The sequence below is a fragment of the Plectropomus leopardus genome, chromosome 18, assembly GCF_026936395.1.
Source record: "Plectropomus leopardus strain MGB_pleo_1.0 chromosome 18, ASM2693639v1, whole genome shotgun sequence".
NCBI classification, from domain to species: domain Eukaryota; kingdom Metazoa; phylum Chordata; class Actinopteri; order Perciformes; family Serranidae; genus Plectropomus; species Plectropomus leopardus.
In genome coordinates, this window is record NC_142193.1 from 21,097,849 (window position 1) to 21,119,325 (window position 21,477).

A 21,477-nucleotide genomic window follows, 5' to 3' on the forward strand; every position below is an offset into this window, starting at 1 on the left:
TGGCAAAATGTCAAAATAGGACATGTCCAAAAAACAGTTAAAACCACTCAGAATAGCACGTAGAGTCATGATTTAGTGTACTATGTTGAAAAAACATCCAAAAATTTGCTAGAAACCAAAAAAATCGCATGTCGAAAAATTGACCAAAGAAGCAAGGCTATAGTATGGCAAAAATGTCAAAATAGGACATGTCCAAAAAACAGTTAAAACCACTCAGAATAGCACGTAGAGTCATGATTTAGTATACTATGTTGAAAAAACCCTAAAAAGTGGCAAGAAACCCAAAAATCGCATGTCGAAAAATTGACCAAAGAAGCAAGGCTATAGTATGGCAAAAATGTCAAAATAGGACATGTCCAAAAAACAGTTAAAAATCACTTAGAATAGCACGTAGAGTCATTATTTAGTATACTTTGTTGAAAAAAAACCTAAAAAGTGGCAAGAAACCCAAAAAATCGCACATCGAAAAATTGACCAAAGAAGCAAGGCTATAGTATGGCAAAAATGTCAAAATAGGACATGTCCAAAAAACAGTTAAAACCACTCAAAATAGCAAGGAGAGTCATGATTTAGTATACTATGTTTAAAAAACATCCAAAATTTGCTAGAAACCCAAAAAATTGCATGTCGAAAAATTGACCAAAGAAGCAAGGCTATAGTATGGCAAAAATGTCAAAATAGGACATGTCCAAAAAACAGTTAAAACCACTCAGAATAGCACGTAAGTCATGATTTAGTATACTATGTTGAAAAAACATCCAAAAATTGGCAAGAAACCCAAAAATCGCATGTCGAAAAATTGACCAAAGAAGCAAGGCTATAGTATGGCAAAAATGTCAAAATAGGACATGTCCAAAAAACAGTTAAAAACCACTCAGAATAGCACGTAGAGTCATGATTTAGTATACTATGTTGAAAAAACATCCAAAAATTTGCTAGAAACCCAAAAAATCGCATGTCGAAAAATTGACCAAAGAAGCAAGGCTATAGTATGGCAAAAATGTCAAAATAGGACATGTCCAAAAAACAGTTAAAACCACTCAGAATAGCACGTAGAGTCATGATTTAGTATACTATGTTGAAAAAACATCCAAAAATTTGCTAGAAACCCAAAAAATCGCATGTCGAAAAATTGACCAAAGAAGCAAGGCTATAGTATGGCAAAAATGTCAAAATAGGACATGTCCAAAAAACAGTTAAAAACCACTCAGAATAGCACGTAGAGTCATGATTTAGTATACTATGTTGAAAAACATCCAAAAAGTGGCAAGAAACCCAAAAAATAGCACGTCGAAAAATTGACCAAAGAAGCAAGGCTATAGTATGGCAAAAATGTCAAAATAGGACATGTCCAAAAAACAGTTAAAAACCACTCAGAATAGCACGTAGAGTCATGACTCTATGTGTTATTCTATGTTGAAAAAACATCCAAAAATTGGCTAGAAACCCAAAAAATCGCATGTCGAAAAATTGACCAAAGAAGCAAGGCAAAAATGTCAAAATAGAACATGTCCAAAAAACTGTGTAAATATTTTCCTGCCATTATTCCCACTTTGTATACTATGACGCGTCTCTAGAAGCTATTCTATGTCATTTTCAGCAGTTTTTAGGAGGGGTCAAAATTAGAGTCTTTTCGACATACTATACTATTGCCTTGGTGGCCGTTTTTTGACATGCTAAATTATGAGGTTTTTGACCTATTTCTGCCCTTATTCCCTCTTTGTTTGCTATGACGCGTCTCTACAAAGTACTCTTTTAAGCATTTTTTTTCAACATACTTCAATATTTTATATTTTATTTAGTATTAACATTCTATACTATTGTCTTGTTGGCCATATTTTTCGATGTGCTAAGTTATGAGGTTTTTGGCTTTTTTCTGCCTTTATTCCTACTTTGTATGGTATGACACGACTCTAATTTTGACCCCTCCTAAAAACTGCTTAAAACAACATAGAATAGCTTGTAGAGTCTTTTCGACATACTTTACTATTGCCTTTTTTTTTTTTGATGTGCTAAATTATGAGGTTTTTTTTGGCCTTTTTCTGCCTTTTTTCCACCTGCTATACTATGATGCATCTCTAGAAGCTATTCTATGTTGCATTAAGCAGTTTTTAGGAGGGGTCAAAATTGACTCTTTTCGACATACTTTACTATTGCCTTGTCTGCATTTTTTTTTTTGACATGCTAAATTATGAGGTTTTTGCTCTTTTTCTGTCTTTATTTCCACTTTGTATGCTATGACGTGGCTATACAAGCTATTCTATGTCGGTTTAAGTAGTTTTTAGGACGGGTCAAAATTTGACTTTTTTCGACATACTATACTATTGCCTTTTTTGCTATTTCATCGATTTGCTAAATTATGAGGTCTTCTGTCTTTTTCTGTCTTAATTCCAACTTTCTATACCATGACGCGTCTCGACAAGCTATTGTATGTCGTTTTCAGCAGTATTTAGGAGGGGTCAAAATTTGACATGTTTCGACATAATATACTATTGCCTTGTTTGCAATTTTGTTGATGTGCTAAATTATGATGTTTTTGGCCTTTTTCTGCCTTCATTCCCACTTTGTATGCTATGACACGTCATTACAAGGTATTCTATGTTTTTGTGGCAGTTTGGGTCATTTTTGGCATCATACCATACAATGACCCTGAAATTTATTTAGTTTTTCCCCCATTGATCCTCACCTATGGTATTTTTATGCTTTTTTAGATGACACAGGTTACTAGGATTTTTTTTTTTTTTTGGGAGACATGCTGTACAGTGAGTTTTTATGTTACTTTGGACAAGATAATATAATATGCCTGTTTGGATGCTATTTTGGATGACATACTATGACATGTTTCTGATGTTTTTTTCATATTATTTTATACTGTTTTTATCTTTATTTGGATGTTATGACTTGACGACTTGTTTATGCTATTTTGGACAACATACTTTACTTTAAAATTCTTCCGCTATTTTTGAGGACATGCTAAACTATGGCTGTAGACATAATGACAATAAAGTCACTCACACATTGACAGATTTGTCCTCACTTTTGTTTTTATTGCACACTTTAATTATTTAGTAAACAGATCTTCACAGTAACAATGCCATAGCAGAAAACAGAAGCAATCACTGTGCGGTTCAGCTTGTTAGGTCTTAAAAGTATTTATAGGTATTTACACTGAGAATATGAAAATCAAAGAACAGTGCCCGAGGCTCTCCCTGTCTTGGGATGAGGAATTTTAACCTCTTTAACACTTCCAAAGCACTTCTCAGACTTAAGTCCAGCCACTCAAGCTTTACACCATCTATAGCTCAGTGAATCCTGCCCATACTGCCAACCCAAAAACATTCAAGTACTGTATTACTGTCATTGCACAGGTACCGGGTCAGGCAGTGCACAGGACTCTGAGGAGGAAACTGAAAACTGCATGGCAACTACTTTAGCAACTTAACTTAACTTGTCCCATCATGTGAACATAAAAATAGTATCCAAAGGAATGTCAATTAAAATAGCATCCAAATGCTCAAGTACCTAAGGTAAATATTTCCCAAAGTATAAAGCAACATAACCCAGAATTTATTAAACAGCTCCCATTCTTTGTGACGCACCAATAAATAGTCATTTTGACACGACATCTCATAGAAATTAAACAACATACAAACTGTAACATTTTGCATTGTAGTAAATGTAAGATTAAATGTTATGCATCTAACAATGGGAGTGCATTTGAATTAAATGAATGAACTGCACGAACCTTTTGATGAACCGCAGGGTTCCCACTCATTTTTGCCAATGATTTTTGGCAAAATTTTGCCATTTGCCACTTGCATTGGTTGAACTAGTCTCACTTGCTGTGTCCTGTTTGAATCCAAAAGTCAATCGAGTTATTTTTTAAGGACATACTTTGCTAGAATGTGTTGCATGAAACGCTGGTGCTGTTAAATTACATTACTAGAAACTCTACCTTATTTTTCTTAACTAAATAATGTGCTTCTGATGCATGTATTAAACGTAAATTGACACATCGTTCTTGAACGTCCAAAACTGATACAGGCTCGTTACCTAGCACATCATATTTTGTAATGACAGGCCACTGACTAGCTTAAGTATTTGACAAGTCAGTAGTGAAAATGTTAGTTTTTCATAAAGATATGATAAACAATAGCCAAAACAAAAGGGACATTCTGTTAATGCCAAACAATCTCTGGGCCTGGATTTTTTTCTGATTTTATAACTTTTCCAGGAATTTCATTACAGTGGGAACCCTGGGACCAGCACACTAGTCTCTTGGTATTATTTTTGGTTTGGAAATTACTATTTTAGTGTGTTGTACTGCATTAAGTGCAAGGTTAACTTGCAGTTAATATGGAAAAAATTTAAAAAAGATACTAAATCAGAATAAGGCAAAGTGAAGGTACTGTATGTACTACAGTATCAAATATATTTGCACTTACGTTGTTCAGATGTACGTGATGGCATTTTCAGTCGTCTTTTCTGAGTCTCTGCCAAGACAAAAAGCTTAAAAAGATAAAGAGAGCAAACAATTCAGAAACTCTTATCCTCCTGCTTGTTTGTTCCTGACATGTTTTACAAAAAGAAAAAAAAGAGCTTCCACACACTTTCTCAACCTCTTCATACATCGTGATAACTGATAAAGCTTATTGTCTGACCATATGCTGCCCCAGTCAGTGTACGTTCTCATTTGGTTATGTACTAATATAATAAAACACGTAAAACAAACTGATACCCTCCATATTCAAAACAAGCAGGACAAAATCAGAACACAGCAGTGGTTCCATTATGTCTTACACGACAAAAATACATCTGTATCTAACAAATACAAAGCCTCTGTGTGAGCACAGTCTCTTGTGTTACCTGTAAGTTTCTTCCATATAAACACACTTAAAAGCAGTTTCCAGAGAGGCAATGATGGCAAGTCTTGGAATTCACTGAATTCAGCTTGATATCAGAAGCACGATTTTTGGTGCAATCCCATTGGTTGAACAGCCACAAATGTGGTCCATTGTTCAGGTGTCACTGGTGGTTTCTGTCACCCTGAAGTCTCACCCTCACTACCTGTGGCCGGGGCTCCTGTGGGTCGCTGTGTCCCCGACTAGATCTTCCTCCACGACATTAATATAACCTTCTTTCTCTATGCAGCCTGCCACGACCTGCAGCACCAGCCGGAGCCTGCGGTCCAAGGCCTGGAGGTGACTCTGGATAAGGATCGGGGACAGTCGGTCCCGGAGCAGGGACTCCTCCATCAGTGAGCTCAGCTGGTATTCCTCTTTGGCCAGCAGCTGGAGACGCAGGTAAGTGGATTTCCTCACCCTGGAAAGGATAATTGAATTGAGTATTTTACATATAACTCTACTTTCATTATATTTTCTTAGTGATGACAAACAAGGGACATAATACTGTATTTGTACTGTGAGGAAAGATAGCTCTCAGCATCACAATGACCCATTTAACACTGCTCCAAACAAACAACCAACAGACTGACCTGCAGCACTGGCTCAGAGGCACCAGGATGGACATCTCATCATGTGAGTGTTTTCCAAACCTATGAGGAAAGGGAAAATTAAAAGATAAAAGCAGAAATTATCACAGACACACTGTATGTTGGACTCGGCTTAGCTGTTTAGCCTGTTGCTTTATTAGCTCCGATCAATCTTCTTAAGCTTTGTGAGAAATATTTAAAGGTTAAGATACGATAGATTTAAATCAGCCAGTTTCATTTCTATAACATCTCAATATTTACAAGATTTCACGTGTTATTTAACTTTTACAGTGGGTCAAACATTTAGTGGCTGTTAAGAAAGACACATTAAGTGTCTTTACCCTCTTCCGTTGTCCAGGTGAATAATGAAGGTGTCATTTCCAAACTTCTCAAAAGTTTCATAATGATGTCGATCCATGTTACCTTGACAGAGGGAAATTTGTGAGAAAGAGTTAAAAAAAAAAGGCAAAAACACTGCATGTACTCATCTGTAAATGTGATATATTTATGTGTGGTGTCAAACCCAGTTTAATCTACTCTTACCCATTAAGAAGTCAAAGATGGTCATATCCATGACGTCCAGCAGTCGAGTTCCTCGGTCATACGGAGGAGTCTGCTTAACCTCGTCACAGTAATCTGGATCCACCTCCCACCTGAGAATGCATCCAAAATATATGTATTTATATAAACACTGCCATTCAAAAGTTTGGAGTTTCCTGCCAGAAACACTTAACTGGATACAGTCAAATGTCTGTGAGGCTGCTCTGTATTTTTAAATGGTCTTTAATGTTTCGAGGTTGTAGAAAGCCCACTTTTACAGACTGATGTTTTCCTGTACGAAGAGTTTGTTTTGTAGATGGAGAATAAAATGCTGTGGAATGGTTCGACCGGACTGATGCTTGAAATGGCAGAAAGCAGGGCTGACCCGAATGCTTTGAAGCTGTAAATGTTGCCATGGTAAACAACCTTAAAACCAGTATTGAGATGCTTAATTTTGTGTTTTGTTTTGTAATTAGTAAACGGGTGGAGGAAACTGACAGAGGGTGGCCAGGGTCAGACACAAATGACGCCAGTGTCCTCAGCTCGGTCACTGACCTTCGCTTCCAGCAATGGCAGTCAAATAAGGAAAAGGAACAGGTGAGACGGGGTGCGGATGGTCAGCCCGGTTGCTTTGCATCCAGTGAAGGGGCCTGACCTGCAGCGCTCTCAGTTATTATCACTCTCACACATGCACAGTGGTGCTAGGTCGTACCAGTGTCTGGTTGGGTGGTTGCCTCACATAAATAAATACGACTCAATACTATAAGGGCTTATTTATACTCTGTATTCAACATGCTAAAATAGTTACATCAAATTTAGTAAATGTCACTGCTCATGTACACCCATCCCTCCTTTATGTTGACATTAATTCAGCCAATAGATGGCACTAGGCACCTAACAGATTCATGAATGTGGTGCATTTGTGTCTTTTCCTCACTCTGCTTTCTTGCGTTTGTGGTAGGAGCGTCTCCAGGGGTTTCTCCACGTCTTGCGTTTGGCGAGGTTCAGGTCTGGCAGGAAAGCTGCTAGCGAGCCTTCGATCTGGTCCGGTTTACCGCACAGAGCATGCTCAGTGGAGCAGTAGTACGAGCACTCACCGTAGAAGCAGACGTTATTGGCTGAGGAGAGAAAGGACAACACACTGATTTAGAAATGGTGTCAAGGAGGAAATAATCATTATGGTGGAAGATTTCTTATCTCACGTGCAGCATTAAACACAGGTCAAAGGTCACAGAAGCGGGGAAGGGAGTGCTGCTGACCCAGCAAAGATGGTGCATTACAGTCAGAGTCCTCTAAGAAGATGTGAGCACAGACCAAACTGGCTGCTCTGAGTACATACAGCATTTAATTTGAAATTTGGATTCTGTTTCTGTAAATTAGTATTATCTATTTAAGGGTGACGTCATTACAAAACATTTTGACAGACATTTACAGCATCATTCCAAAAACTTAATAGAAACTTAAAAAAAAATATATAAAAAAAAAGACTTTTCGTATAGCCCTAGTTTCCACTGTAATATATGATATCTTTATTTTTTGTGGTCTGTGTTAATATAAACACATCATCTAGTAACATAAAAAAACAATTAGGAAATGGCCAGTTTATAGTGGTTGGAGTGGGTATTAAGTAAATTAAATTAACTGTCTTAAATTTATTTGGAATAATGAAAAAGCCATTTAATTATATGTTTTATTGAGTAGTTTAAGTGTTTATCTTTGCAGAGCTTCGGAGAATGAGCTGGTCCACAGTGCCACTCTGTGGAGACATTTGACTATTGCTGTACTTATACCACACATGCTACTGCACATTCCTGCCATAAATACTGAGCACAGTGGGACACACAAACTCAGACTACCATCACTCACTTTGTTCATAACCCAGTTTGTTTAAACCTGTAGTGTCTCAAAGGTAAAGCCAGTGTTGTTCTGTCTTCTGCCCAAATAGTGTGAGTGATGCAGCCAAGAAGCAGCATCACTGTTTCTACCTGGTGAGATGAAGAAGGTCCTCCACAGCTTCTTGTCACGCGTCACATCCCTGATCTCCCTCGTCATGTTGACAAGTCGCCCCGCCACTGGGGGCACTCTCCGGAAGTCAAGGATCCTGAGGAAAGAGAGACGCATGTACATTTACATGTAACATTTAAAATACAGTGAATTTTTTAAAACTGCCAGTGCTGTCAAGATTGCCATAGTGGCAGATTGTAAAGCCTGGTCTAATTTTTATTCATATGTGGATTTTGGATTTCTACTTGAACATGTCTACATACTTTAATGTAAAATAAAAAAACACTTTATTTTCCTTATACTGTCTCTGCTGGAACATTTGTATTCATCCTTTATCTGTTAAGCAACTGTCTACTTAAAACAATACTTTATCCACAAAATGGCCATTTTTATATCACTTACTTAACACGTGTTATCTTGAATACGTGAAGTAATTGCTGCTTTTCTTGCACGCCTCCACAGAGAAGGGAGAATTCAGTAAAGGCAAACATTCTCACAAATTTAAGTTATTGGGGACTGGGTTTAATAACAGCAAAGGTTTATCAAAACATCCATTTGCTATCATACAAATTTTTTTGTATAATCCAACTCTTTTTTATGCTCAGTGCTTCCGAAGCACATGCATTTTGCTAAAACATTGAAATGCAGCCACTTCCGCCTATGACGAGCTTCAGCACGCACATGCGTATGACCTCTATGACCTCCTCAAACGCATGTGTGTGCCCAGGCATGCTAGTCGGCCATATGTGAGTTTGTTTTGACGTGTTTGAAATCAGAATGTTTTAGTAAAAATGCACCTTTGGGAAGCTTTAAGTATACGGCTGGATATGAGACATGGATTATACAAAAAGAGTTGTGTGACAGTTTGAAAATGGATGTTTTGATGTAGTTTTGCGTTTGTTAGATCCAGTCTCCGATGACCTCAAGTCTGCTCTGACTGACCATGACTGTAACAGAGTATAGCGACACTATCAGCGGCGAAAAATCCCAAATATTTACTTCGAGACCAAAATCCTTAGAACCATGTTCCAACTGCAATCTGATCTGAAATTAGGAACAATAAATAACATCGACAACAAACAACCTATAGCGTGCCTGGAGCAGATGACTATATAAAAAAACTCTGTAAGGAGCTGACATCAGCTTGTGTCATAAGTAAACTAGAAAAATACCACCATGTGGTTTTATACCTCTGTGCACTAAGTTGCACGTACAGTTTACCTCCATGTCTGTGAAAACATGGATGCTTCACACACATCTTCCCCTCGCAGCAAAACAGATCTGAACAACCAGCAATTTCAAGGTGAGCACCCACGATTTTTGTCACCGACTCTTTATCTGACCAAATGTCTCCTCTTCTGTCCCTGAGTCATGATGATGACTAACAGCCAGAAAAGTGTTTTCACAGAACATTATGATTTCACAGTTGACCTTTGACCTCTTGGATATGAAATATCAGAACGTCACTATACGAGACCTTTGCGAGAAATTTGAACATATGAATTCTTGAGCCAAGGCCAAAAACAGGTTTTATGATGTCACTGTGAGCTTATCTTTTGACCGTAAAGCACCAGATTCTGATCAGTTCATTCTCGAGTCAAAGTGGACATTTGTGCCAGATTTAAAGGTCACAGTGACCCTGACCTTTGAAAACTCAAATCTAATCAGTTCATCCTAGAGTATACTCAAACTTTTTTGTGCCAAAATTAAAGCCATCGTGGAGAATCAACAGACAAGGTTACCAGGACCTTCAAGGGTCAAGGGACCTTGACCTTTGCACTATAACCACCAAAATCGAATCAGTTTATCCTTGAGTCCACTCAAACATTTGTGCCAAATTTGAAATTCCCTCTGGGTTCTTGAGATATTGTGTTCCCAGTAATGGACCGGATAGATGGATGGACAGACGAATGAACAGATGGATGGACAGACAAACTTGAAAAATAACCCCTCCAGCCTCAGCCGTCACCAGCATGGAGGCATAAAATCTTATGAAACAGAGTATTCAGAATGGTCTGGGGTTTTCGCTCACAGAACTTTTATGTGTTTAACTCAGCATTTTAAAATTTGGCCGCATTTAATAGGATCATCCAACACTGTGAGAATATATAACAGAAAATGAGGAAAAGAAAAACGTCCCCTTTAAGTTTGCCCTGAGCACATGCAGCAACAAAACATCTTCAGCCTCCAGCTCATTCTCCCATGGTGCCCCAGGCAGTGCAGATTTTCAGAGCGTCTCCAGCCAACCAGGAGAGATATGAACGCTGAGCACCTGCCCTGCCTTTGTGAGCTGCTCTGAACCAGCCAGCACTCTTAATTTCTGCACCTCCTCTGCCTGCATCATCTATTAATCAATGTTACCGGCACACTGACACGACAACAGGAAGTACATCTGCTCACCATTTCTTCAGCAAAGTTATTGTATCTTGGGAAGGACTGAATGTCTGCAACCTCTTAGATTTAGCTTTTACTGAGTGTTATGGTGGCAAACATTACACGTCTCACATGCAGCTGTAACATGAAGCTTCCTGTTTTTCTCTAGAAACACTTCCTCTGCTTACTGAACATGCACAGCACCCGTTGTGGACCCTCCATGAATAGCTTTTCAATAGGTTTAACCAAGGTAAGTATGATTATGTATCATTTAGGATTCTTATTGGCACATTAGCAGATATTAAGTATTCATCATTACAAACTCACAACATAAATATCAGGATTCCACAAATCTCATCAATAAGTACGGCCGCAAGAGAAAGTGGGGCATCAGGATACTTTTCTTTTTACAGAAATAAAATGTTTCGAAGTTTCAAATCGAACCTGTCAGTACAAGACTTGATCTGTATCATTGCGGCAACACGAGACGTTTAATCATTCATCATCTCTAATGTCTTCGTTTGTGATTGGCATCAAAAGCAGCAGTTTTTCACAATTCAACATCCGCTTCCAAACAAAATAAGGATGGAAAAGGTTTGTGTGTATATCTCCCACCTGTCCTACCAACATACACTAAAACACACACAAACACACCCTAACCCTTTGATGTCTATATTTAGGTGGTAAGGCAGGCGTTAATTCTGTATGTAATTCTTTATGGTCTCAAACTGTTATGCTAAAGGATGCACAATAATTTCGGCATGTCATCTATATTGGCTTTAATTTGATACTGGTTTTAAAATGAACTATCGGCACTGGCCAACATGCTGACTTCATGTACAAAAAACCCTAAGGTGAGGTATTTTTCTTATTTTGCACAATAAATGAATTTAACATAAACTTAAAAGATTTGTATTTTATGTCTATATCTGCTGATGGGCCATCATTATAAGACTTTGCAAAATATGATGTTATTTCCACCACAGGAGAGACTTGATTGACTAAGATTAGACGGGGGAAAAACGTGGACATATCGATATCAGTATTGGATATCAGCCAAATGAGTTTCATATATCGGCATATAAAGATATCAGCAAAAAATCCAGTATCGTGAATCCCTACTTTTCCTTTCTCATTCTTTTCTTATGTCAGAACACTATACCTATTCAGCCCCTGTTTAGCCTCCCTCACTGTATATTAGCTGTCCAAACGACCCTGACCTGTTTAAGACTAAAGCTAAGCCTCCTGGGAGCGGGTGCACACACACTGACTGTCTGAGTGGAACAGAGTTGGCGAAACTTTAGCCTACAGAGGACAGCATTCAAGGCTGCAAACTGCACCGTCATGTCGGACCCTGGTGACAAAGGAGCACCTGTGTGTGCATGTGCATGTGTGTGCACCCGAGCTTCTGTTTGTCTGCACTCTGCCTATTACACACCTCCGAGTCGCAGGGAGTTCACAACAGCTGGTAATATGGCGAAGAACAGAGGATGAAAAAACCCCTGAGACATAGAAGTAATTACTGGAAAGAAGTGATGCTGCTTTTTCCCTTAATTCTCGAGGATATTTTGATGTATTTCATCAGAACTGTCTAAAATTAGAAATCAAATTAAAGAAAGTTTTAGCCTCCTACTCTGGATTCCTGGTTCAATATGAAGCCATAAACTAGCAATAGCTCAGACTGGTATCCAGAGGCTGCTGTGGTCAGGAAGCGGGTCTATAATTCATATGCAGCCCCGCATGGTGCACGCAATCCAAAAACAAACTGCTCTTTAGGGGCACCGGAGGCAGCACCCCCTCTCCTTCTCTAAAACCATGTCTCGGTGGTAACGGCGTGCCAGTGATTTCCTGCTTGGCTCCATCTTCCTGCCCACGCAAACACATGTCGCTGACCTCATCTAACAGAGAGCGAGAGTGTGTGTATGTGTGCATGTGTGAAGTAATTACCACGCCCTCAGCAGACCTCGAGACGACCCGCGCGACATTAATCATCCTCCCCCAGAATCCCAAACTACCACGTATGACTCTTCTTAGTGTTCCTCTGATAGGAAGTTTCTTTTTTACCTTGTCAGCTGAAGTCCGTGTAGTAAAAGGATCATGTGGAAATCAATATACTCAGCAGCGAGTAAAGGAGATGATCCCGGCGCTCGGTGTGTTATCTAATCCCTCATGTACCAAATCCCATTCAAATTTTCACAGCTTAAGCCCAATAAGGCACATCTCCGGTTTTTAAAGGGGTTAAAGTGTTGTCGTCTGTGTGAATGGACGTGTGCGACCTGTCGGTCCGTCCTGGAACACGCCGTGAAGGGTAATTTTAAAACCCACTCGGACAGGAAACAGATGTGTCACAAAGATTGCTCAGGGTTTTTTTTTAAGGAGAAATAGATGAAAAAAACTCACCTGTCCAAGTGAAAAGCGGCAATCTCAGCGTTGTGCCTCTCAAAGTCGGAGAAGTAGAAGAAGTCTGGAGGGGTTTCCTGGTCCCGCGTCTGCCTGAAAGAAAGCGTTTAAGAAAACATTAAACATAACATCAACAAGATAATTTTTTAGTCAAGGCCATCCATTTCTCTGCAACATGATTTCTTTTTCTTGTTAGATAAATAAACTTGAGATAAGAGCAACAAGAGAAAACATGGTAAGAATGAAAAATCTCCCTCACAATTTATATATTTATGTTTAGTCCAAGCTGAAAAAGATCTGTTGAAGATGACAAAATGAATTCATGTGATATTCTTTGCGTGTACCTAGGGATGCCACAGTATTGGTAAATTTTTCTTTTGATAGCCCGACAACCATTAACTGACAACTAACAAGTTAATTTTTAAGAAAAGAAAAACTAAAATGACGTCAAATACGAAACTGCTTTCCCCTTTAGTCCAGCACTCCACTGACTCTGCGAGTTTACCGCCACATTTCAAAGCATAATAAGCATTAAGAGGTGGTAAAATTTCATGTTTTGTGATGTAAATATTTTGTCTTTTATTTTTTTATGTTAACTTTGCTGACAGCTAGCCATGTTGCCATGAGGAAACACGCTGAAACTGCAAACCACCCGAGTTAGGGTGAAGCTAAGTTAGCTAGTACCGCTGCTTATACCTGTTTACCACAGAAATGTCTTCATGCTAGCCGTGGTAACATGTGGAAACAAAGTGCCGATTACCCACCCTCTTTACTGACAGCAGTTACAGAATGAGTGCCTGTGATTGGCTCACCCTGACAGTCTTATCCTAACCTTAACCAATATCACTCTTTCTGCCCAAACTCAACCGATCCAACCAATGAACATAACAAGTACTGCCCAGGTAGTGGAAGAGAAGGGCGGGCCATTTCTTGTTCTCTTGAGAAAAAGCAAGTTTGCGACTCTGTTGATGCACACTGCAGTAACCTGATGAGCAAAATGATGAGATGAACCCAGTGAATGAGTTAATAACCCTGTTAGCATCTCAGCGCCTCCGGTTCCCTCGTCTCATAGTCAATGGGTCTTTTGAATGGGTTTTTTACATTAAATACCTGAAATGAGGTCTGTGGTTAACACAAGCTAAAGAGACTTCCATGTTTTGTTCTAAGACATAAAATATGTAATTAAATACTCCATTTAGAAGATTTTATGTGTCTTAAAAAAGGTGGTTGCTAAGACGTAGCTATAGGAGACTACAGACCGTCGTCATGCTGACCACACAGCTAACTGCTTTGTTGTGGTGTCACTGTTTAAGTCATACGATTGTACTGTAGTTCGTTTATACCCTCACGTTAGCTTTTTACTTCTGGAGATTGTATTTTAGGCTTCAAAGATCCTAATAGTGGTGTTCATCTGTGGAGATTATCTTGCTATCTTGAAAACTAGTAAAATCATAAATGTTTGTTTGCCACAGGGCTTATTTTCTTCAATAATACAAAATCCAATGGAAAAATCCAATTGACTTTTCGGGGAGGGCATCTGGGCGACACTACTTTCTGCACTGTTCTACAAAACAAAGTCATCCCTGGGGCGCTCTATAGATGTATAACCGGCCAAAAAATATTCTCGACGTTAACGGATTAACAGTTAGCTGATAACATGCCAACTTCTGCCGCCCCTTTCTTGATAAATGACTCATCAGAAAGGAAAAAACAAAACAGACAACAGTAAGTCGGTTATCAAAAAAAAGAAAATCTATAATGACAGCAGGGGGAGTGTTTAGATGTTATAGTGCGCCATCTTTTGATTCAAGACATCTCTTGAATCAGAATCAGTCTCCTCAGCTTTCATCGGCTTTCTGTGTCTTGTGGGGTGAAACTCATCTCAGCGTCTGCATCCCTTTCTAGGACAGAAGCTGACGCATGAGACCAAAGCCTGCGCGGTCAAGGCTGCTGAAGGGGAGCTGGATGAGATTCTTGCTCACATCCTGCAGTTCCTCAAACACACACACACACACACACACACACACACACACACACACACACACACACACACACACACACACACACACACACACAAACACACAGACAGACCCACAACCAGGAGATGTGAATCCCTGCCAGCAAAGCCATGGATCTGAGTCAGGAACTGCCCGAAGCCTCTTTGTGTCCGTCTGTCTGTCCCTGTGTCTGTCTGCTCACTCGTCTCCCAGAAGACTATCATCCTGCAGTTGCACACTTGCTTTCTCGTCCTCACACACCTGACATTAACCTGCTCTGCTTGCGCACAGTCAGCTAAACCTCACACATACATCATACATGCTGCCACTTAACTGTATCCCCTCCTGCTCCGCCCTGCTTTATCCTTCCTCCCCTCCTCTACTCCATTAGTGTGGATTGGACTTCAGGGTGCATTATTTTCCCTTCCCTTTCTCTTCTTCTCTACCAATTTTCCTTCACAACAGAAATTAACCTGCCCCCCTATTCTTTTTCATGTCAAGGAAGCAGACATTTACCCATAAATCAATTGCCGCTATTGTGATCCCTTCTTTTCTCAGTCAGCGGGAGGAGGGGACTAATGGTGTTTTTATTTTCAGGGTGCAAGGTAGAGGAGAGATACTGTGCACATGAAGAGGGGGTGGAATAAAAGGTAGTGAGGGCCTCTCGGTTTTAAAAGGTGACCTTACAAGCCGGGGCGCTCAGTGCATCTGTGACGCACCTTGTTATCACTCAAACATGCCTTTTATCAAGGCGCCTTATCATGTGCAGATAATCAGCATTGCTTAAAAGGCTCAGCGGCACGAAAAGAAGCAAAGTTCGAGCACTCAGATGTGAAACGGAGGCTTTCTTCTCGTACTTTCATAAGTTACTCTGCATGGGAAGTCAAGAAAGAAAGACAGAGACGAAAGTTGAAGGTTGTTTCTCTCTCGAGAATCTCAGAATAAAATGTCTTCAGTCAGTTGCTGTAATGATGTTTCCTTTCAAGCTGCTCCACCATATATATATTTTTTTCTCTCTTCCTCCCTGATTTTACTTCCCCCTTTGGAGAATGTGTAACGTAAACCTGACTGACAGGTATTACAGGCTTTGGTTGCCATGGCCACCAAGATGTAAGATGCAATTTCCTGTCAGGGAGGAAGCTTAGAATTTTTTAATGTAACGCAATAGCAGGTTTGTGATGTGAAAAGCCAAAAACGCACACTCTTAAATACACACACACTTTAAAAAAAGCCCAAATAAATAATTTCCCCTCACAGTTTAACACACCCCCTTCATGAGCGAGTGTCCTTGATAATAAAAGACTCTTTATCTGGAGTAGAGTGTGATTAGGCTACAGCAAACGTACTGCTCGTAGTTCAGCAGAATCTTCAAGAGTGTGTGTGTGTGTGTGTGTGTGTGTGTGTGTGTGTGTAGCGATGAAGCTGAACTGCTTGCCTATGTGGACTCCCTTTGTGCTGACTTGGCAGTTTTAATGTTCTTTCATGAGCTTAGACCTGCACAGTGGAGGGTTATATTAGAGGGATGGGAACACAGCAACAACAGCTGTGGCCCAGACTCTGCATACACACTCCTTTTTTCTTTCTGTATCTCTCTCTCTCTCTCTCAAACACACACACACACACACACACACACACACACACACACACACACACACACACACACACACACACACACACACACACACACACACACACACACACACACACACAGCCAAGCCGATGATACATGTTGGTGACAGGGAGAGGGCAGCAGAGACAAACCCAGTGAGATAAAAACTCACAGCCTGCTAACCACTTACATCACACCTTTGGAAATGAAATGCTCATGTTGACTAAAAATGTGACAACATGCGTTGTGTTTACAAATCACAAAGTACACACTCCCACTGCTGAACTACTGCTGTAATGGCATCTTGCTACTGATCCAACACAGAGAACAGAGTGCAACAGACAGGCAGGGTGCACAGGAGATCTGTCATCTATTGGTAATCCACAGCAGATTTCAGCCCCCCACTGACACACGTCTTTGTCTCTGTCTGGCCCTCTGTCCTGTGTGTATGTGTGCGTGTGTGTGTGTTTAGGTGGCTAAGAAAACGAGTGCTTTGCTGTGAGATCTGGGTGAAAGCAACTGCAACACTTATTCATGCACACATGCAAATGAAAAGATCTTGAACATATCACGTTAGCTGTTGGTGACTTAGTCATGTAAGAGGTTTTTTTATTTAAGTATATTTTTTTGAATAATGTATCAAATGACAATGTGAAAACAGTGTGTCATTTTGAAAGGGGTGGCTTAATGTGAAGAACCCACAGAGAAAAATGAATCTGCAGCTCAGCTCAACTTTATGAAGCTGTCTGACCTTCAACGTTAATGCTATTTGGTGTATTTCTGCAGTTTTGTAATGCCTGCCACCCATGCCGTCACCACGGACACAAAGAGTATAAACTGGAAAAAAAAGACATACCCCCCATCTTTCTCAAAATCCAACCAAATGGTAAAACCAGGTAGTGATCAAACAGAAATCCAAATTCTGTTACTGCGTTGCCTCAAATCTTTTCTGAAACATGTTTAAGCCTAGCGTTTAAATGTAATGCGACATCACAGTGGGAGGGACTGGTGATATAATGAAGCTGTTGTCAAGCATTGTAAGGAGCAAAAACGACAATGGCAAGCACTAGAAACAAAAAAAGATGCACAAAGGCTGCTCTAAATGTCTTCTAAACATCGCCCAGTATCTTAATGTGATTTAATTTACTCCACTCTTGAAAGTGAAACAGGAAAAAACCCTGTATGTTACCATTGCTACACATCTGTGTGAACTTTAAATGATGTTAGATTCAGGCGGATGCGTTGGTTTCTCAGTTAGTGGGGACGCAATGTCAGACTGAAGAAAGAAAGAGAGTGTAACAAGTTGACAGTTCTGTCTGATAACAGGCAATATTTATTTAATCTAGTTAATGCTGCATAATACTCCAAGAGAGAAACTTGCAAACTATATTCTAATGCGTTCTTTGGGGCTCAACTTGCTCTGAGCCTTAATAGTTATTACACCCTTTAAACAAGATGTGGTCAAAGTGTGCGATCAAAAAGTCATAGGACTACAAGAAGAGAATAAGTAATACGTTTGCCATAAAGAAGGAGAAAAAGAGATAAGAGTAGATTCAATAATATTAAACTTTGCTTAGTTTTGTCTAACCTGCTTTGATTTACCAATTCTGCTCCGTCACCGTGCAGCCAAATGAAATTCCCTCTCGCCAGCCTGACCCTACTTAACACCAATTATCAAGCATCCAGCAGCTTCTCTCCTTTTTTGTTCCACTTCTTCCCTCTCTGTACCATCATCCATTGTCTCTGTCAGTCCTTCTCTTCTCCGACCAGTTTTCCTCACCATAAATGTTTACAAAACAAATTTCACCAAAGTATCATTTTCCCTCCCTCTTGACACTGTGATTTCAAAGGAGTTGCACTACGGCGTGCCTTCTCTCCTGCGAAATAGTCCGCTTAGAGTCTTTTATGCACATGCAAAGCAAGTAATTACTGCAATATATTCAGGACACTGCAAGTAAATGACACCTTGTAAAGTACTCACACACCTCTCAAGGTGACAGACAGGTGGAAGGATGGAGGACCGAATGAAAGATTGAGAGATAAAACCTCCTCAGCCCGGTGATTTGTGTCAGAGGGTGCTTGTCTGTCAGCAGCAAAACAAGCACAAGTCTCAGAGAAAGCTCAGAAAAAGACTGGAAAGGCTGTGTGTGTATGTCCTTAAGTTGCAAACACCTGCAAACAGCTGAAAACAGTGAGTATATATATACATTCTGTGAGTATTCCTGACTCTGTTTGCGCTGATTCCTCTTTATTTTCCCTCCACACTCCTTCGCTTCCTCCAACATCGATATCGGTGAGGGATCTAAGAATCGGCCCGGGGCCCCAAGGTAGCTGTGTAGATTGAATTTCAAATCAATGTTACACAAGTTGTGTTCTAGCCGCAGCTATTTTCAACACACGGAGTGAGGAGCCGCCAGAAGGGAGAGGCAAGTTATCCGCATGTGTGGGAAGCAGTATGGGCGATATTATCATAAGGATGCTGGGACAAAGACTCGACTTGAAGAGGATGGATGATGGCTGAAGTCAGTGCTTCAATATCAAAGTTATTAGATACTCATGAGCTGGGTGAGAGTGGAATTGAAATGAAGACAGAGCGAGATTATCAGCTTTCTGCTGCACGAAGTACTCAGTCTGTGTATGTGCAGAGGTGCAAATATCTATTGATTGATCTTTATTCAGAGTAGGATACCCTGGGGAGTCGTGTAGTTTCATTAATGATGTGAATTAAAGATATGAGTTTTTAAATGATGATTTATACAAGCAAGACCATTATGAAGGAAAGGCACCTTACATTATAATGTTGGTAGCGATTTGTCTGTCATAGATGGCCACTGAGAATTTCTAAATCTGATTGGATGGAGGGTTTATGCAATTAAGTGCCTAAAACAAAAAATAACAAGAGAAACCGAAAAGAAGAACACCCAGGCTAAAAATACGTGTCATAGTTAGGGTTAGCCTATCTTTCTGCACTACTCAGACTACAAGGATTTGCTTTGATATGGAAATTTAACATTACACAGTTTGAACTGCACTTTTTCCTTTTTCCATTTTGTGGAAATACTTGCAAACATCACTCTCATGCCTGGGTGACATGCTGCCTGTAACATTTGAAAGAGTGATGTCTGAAAATGATTTTTGCTGTATAGATCTCTGCATATATTCATAGCTAACTACATTATGGTCCAAAAAATGGGAAATTTCAATTTAAAACAAGGCCAATTTTACGTTTTTTTTAAAAATGGATATGTTAATAAAGACAATATAGCTACACGTTCAACCAAAATTAACTTCCATACAAGTACTTGAGTACCCATTCCCATCATTTGCATATATATGCATTAATAATAAAAATTTGTGTTTTAGCCACAGGAAAAAAAAAGGTCAAATGATACGATATGATGATGACGATGGACAGCGTTTTACTCTGAATGTTTAAACAAATACGATTGCTGTGTGGCACGGAGTCTTTAAAGGCATACTATGCAGTATTTTCCTAAAAACCAGTGTATGGACTCATTCAAAAGTAATCCCTGTCAATCATCACCTGGGACCCACTAGAAGTGGGTGGTGTTGTATATATCTGCAGAGACTCTGCCCTCTATGTCTATTTTTGTCATTTTTCTGTTATTTTGCAGTGTCTGTGCTGGGCACAGCATGCAGGTGAGGTCGGGACTTTTTAAAACAAAAGGTAGTGATCGGATGATAGACTGTAAGCGGCATAAATTCAAGAGGAAACTATGAAAATCTCAGACACTGTGCCAAAACAATGTAGATACAGCAAGACGAAAAGCCAAGACAAAGCTGGAGTCAGCTTTTACTTTCACTTTCATTGGCAACAGTTGTCGAGAATCCATGCACACAGAAAAGTAAAGGAAAGTAAGTCCTTGCGCATAAATGTGCGGTTACAGTATGTTACAAAGCTACTTTATAAATTACAAAGAAAGACCCTGTAGCCCGACTTTCTTTGAAAAAGTCATACAGTGCGTTCTGTTCTCTATCTTCCAATTATCTCATTCAGCTTAATCTCACTTATTCCTCCTTTGCCAATTATCTCAAGTTCCTTCGCTCTCTCTTAGCTGTCTGACCTTCTGTCCATAATAAAACCCGCAGGCACGAGCTGAGGCCTTGAATTTGGAATCTTAACGTCCGTGTTTGAGGGAAGCTGCATAGCTGTGGGCTAGGTCACTATCTGTGACCAGCAGAACTCTCTACGGCAACCCTTGAGATAGATGACAGAAACTCTCAGAGTAAGTGTAAAATGTGTGTGTGTGTGTGTGTGTGTGTGTGTGTGTAGTCATGTTGAGTCACGATCGAGAGTCAGAGACAGGGAATGTGCCTATCCAACTGTCTCATCTGGCCAGATGGCTGAGAGTCCCTGTCTGTATATGTCAGGGATCAGACCGTGGCTTATGTGTGTGTGCAAAGCCCTGCTGCTCTCTAACCTCCCTCTGTGTACTGCAGAGTACACAGAGAGCTGGAAAACAGCACACACATTACTATATGACTACTGACAGGTTGGAGCTGAAGGACTTAAACAGGAGCTCAACTTCAAAATGAAAACATGAACATTGAAAGCTCTGATCGAAATATGATTGTCAGTGATTGAAAACCCTTTAATGCCCAGAGGGAGGGGGATAAGCGCACAATGAAAGACTCATTAACAGTAGAGTACTTCAGACACACCATGAGTTTTATTACAGTCCCTGCCCACTATTTCTCTCTGCTTCTTTTAGTCATGAAAGTATGGATGGCCATCGTCCCCAGTGTGATGAAAAAAAAAAGTTTCTGTAAGTCATTTTAATGGGAAATTCTCAAAATAATGACATAACATCTCAAATAAATGAGAGGCTGTCTCAAAATAATAACCTAGTATTAAAAAAAGAATGACTTCTCTATATATTGACATATTATCTCAAAATTATGAGTTACAGTCTTAAAATCAGTGTATTATTTATTTCAAAATATTAAGAAACCCTCATGATTATGACTTATTTATCTCAAAATAATGACTCGGTGGCTCAAAAACGACTCACGAATTCTCTGTCATAAAAGAATAACCTTGT

General features: G+C 39.7%; 1 protein-coding gene and 1 long non-coding RNA gene across 3 annotated transcripts in view; one reads left to right on the forward strand and one right to left on the reverse strand.

The window, feature by feature from the left end:
• The window catches only part of LOC148186488 (uncharacterized), a 90,684-nt gene extending 82,350 nt beyond the window's left edge, over positions 1 to 8,334 (forward strand). For both annotated transcript variants that reach the window (XR_015779617.1, XR_015779618.1), the window contains 4 exons: positions 5,152 to 5,303; positions 5,489 to 5,537; positions 6,508 to 6,628; positions 7,977 to 8,334. This is a non-coding gene — a long non-coding RNA (uncharacterized LOC148186488). The remainder of the gene's footprint in view (positions 1 to 5,151; positions 5,304 to 5,488; positions 5,538 to 6,507; positions 6,629 to 7,976) is intronic.
• Positions 3,027 to 21,477, reverse strand: part of fam20ca (FAM20C golgi associated secretory pathway kinase a) — a 51,155-nt gene continuing 32,704 nt past the window's right edge. Inside the window, exons 4-10 of the mRNA XM_042505128.2 lie at positions 12,809 to 12,901; positions 8,017 to 8,132; positions 6,969 to 7,149; positions 6,035 to 6,144; positions 5,833 to 5,914; positions 5,495 to 5,554; positions 3,027 to 5,322 (exon numbers count right to left, since the gene is read on the reverse strand). Of these exons, the coding sequence (XP_042361062.2) occupies positions 5,064 to 5,322; positions 5,495 to 5,554; positions 5,833 to 5,914; positions 6,035 to 6,144; positions 6,969 to 7,149; positions 8,017 to 8,132; positions 12,809 to 12,901 (901 nt within the window). The 3' untranslated portion in view covers positions 3,027 to 5,063. The remainder of the gene's footprint in view (positions 5,323 to 5,494; positions 5,555 to 5,832; positions 5,915 to 6,034; positions 6,145 to 6,968; positions 7,150 to 8,016; positions 8,133 to 12,808; positions 12,902 to 21,477) is intronic.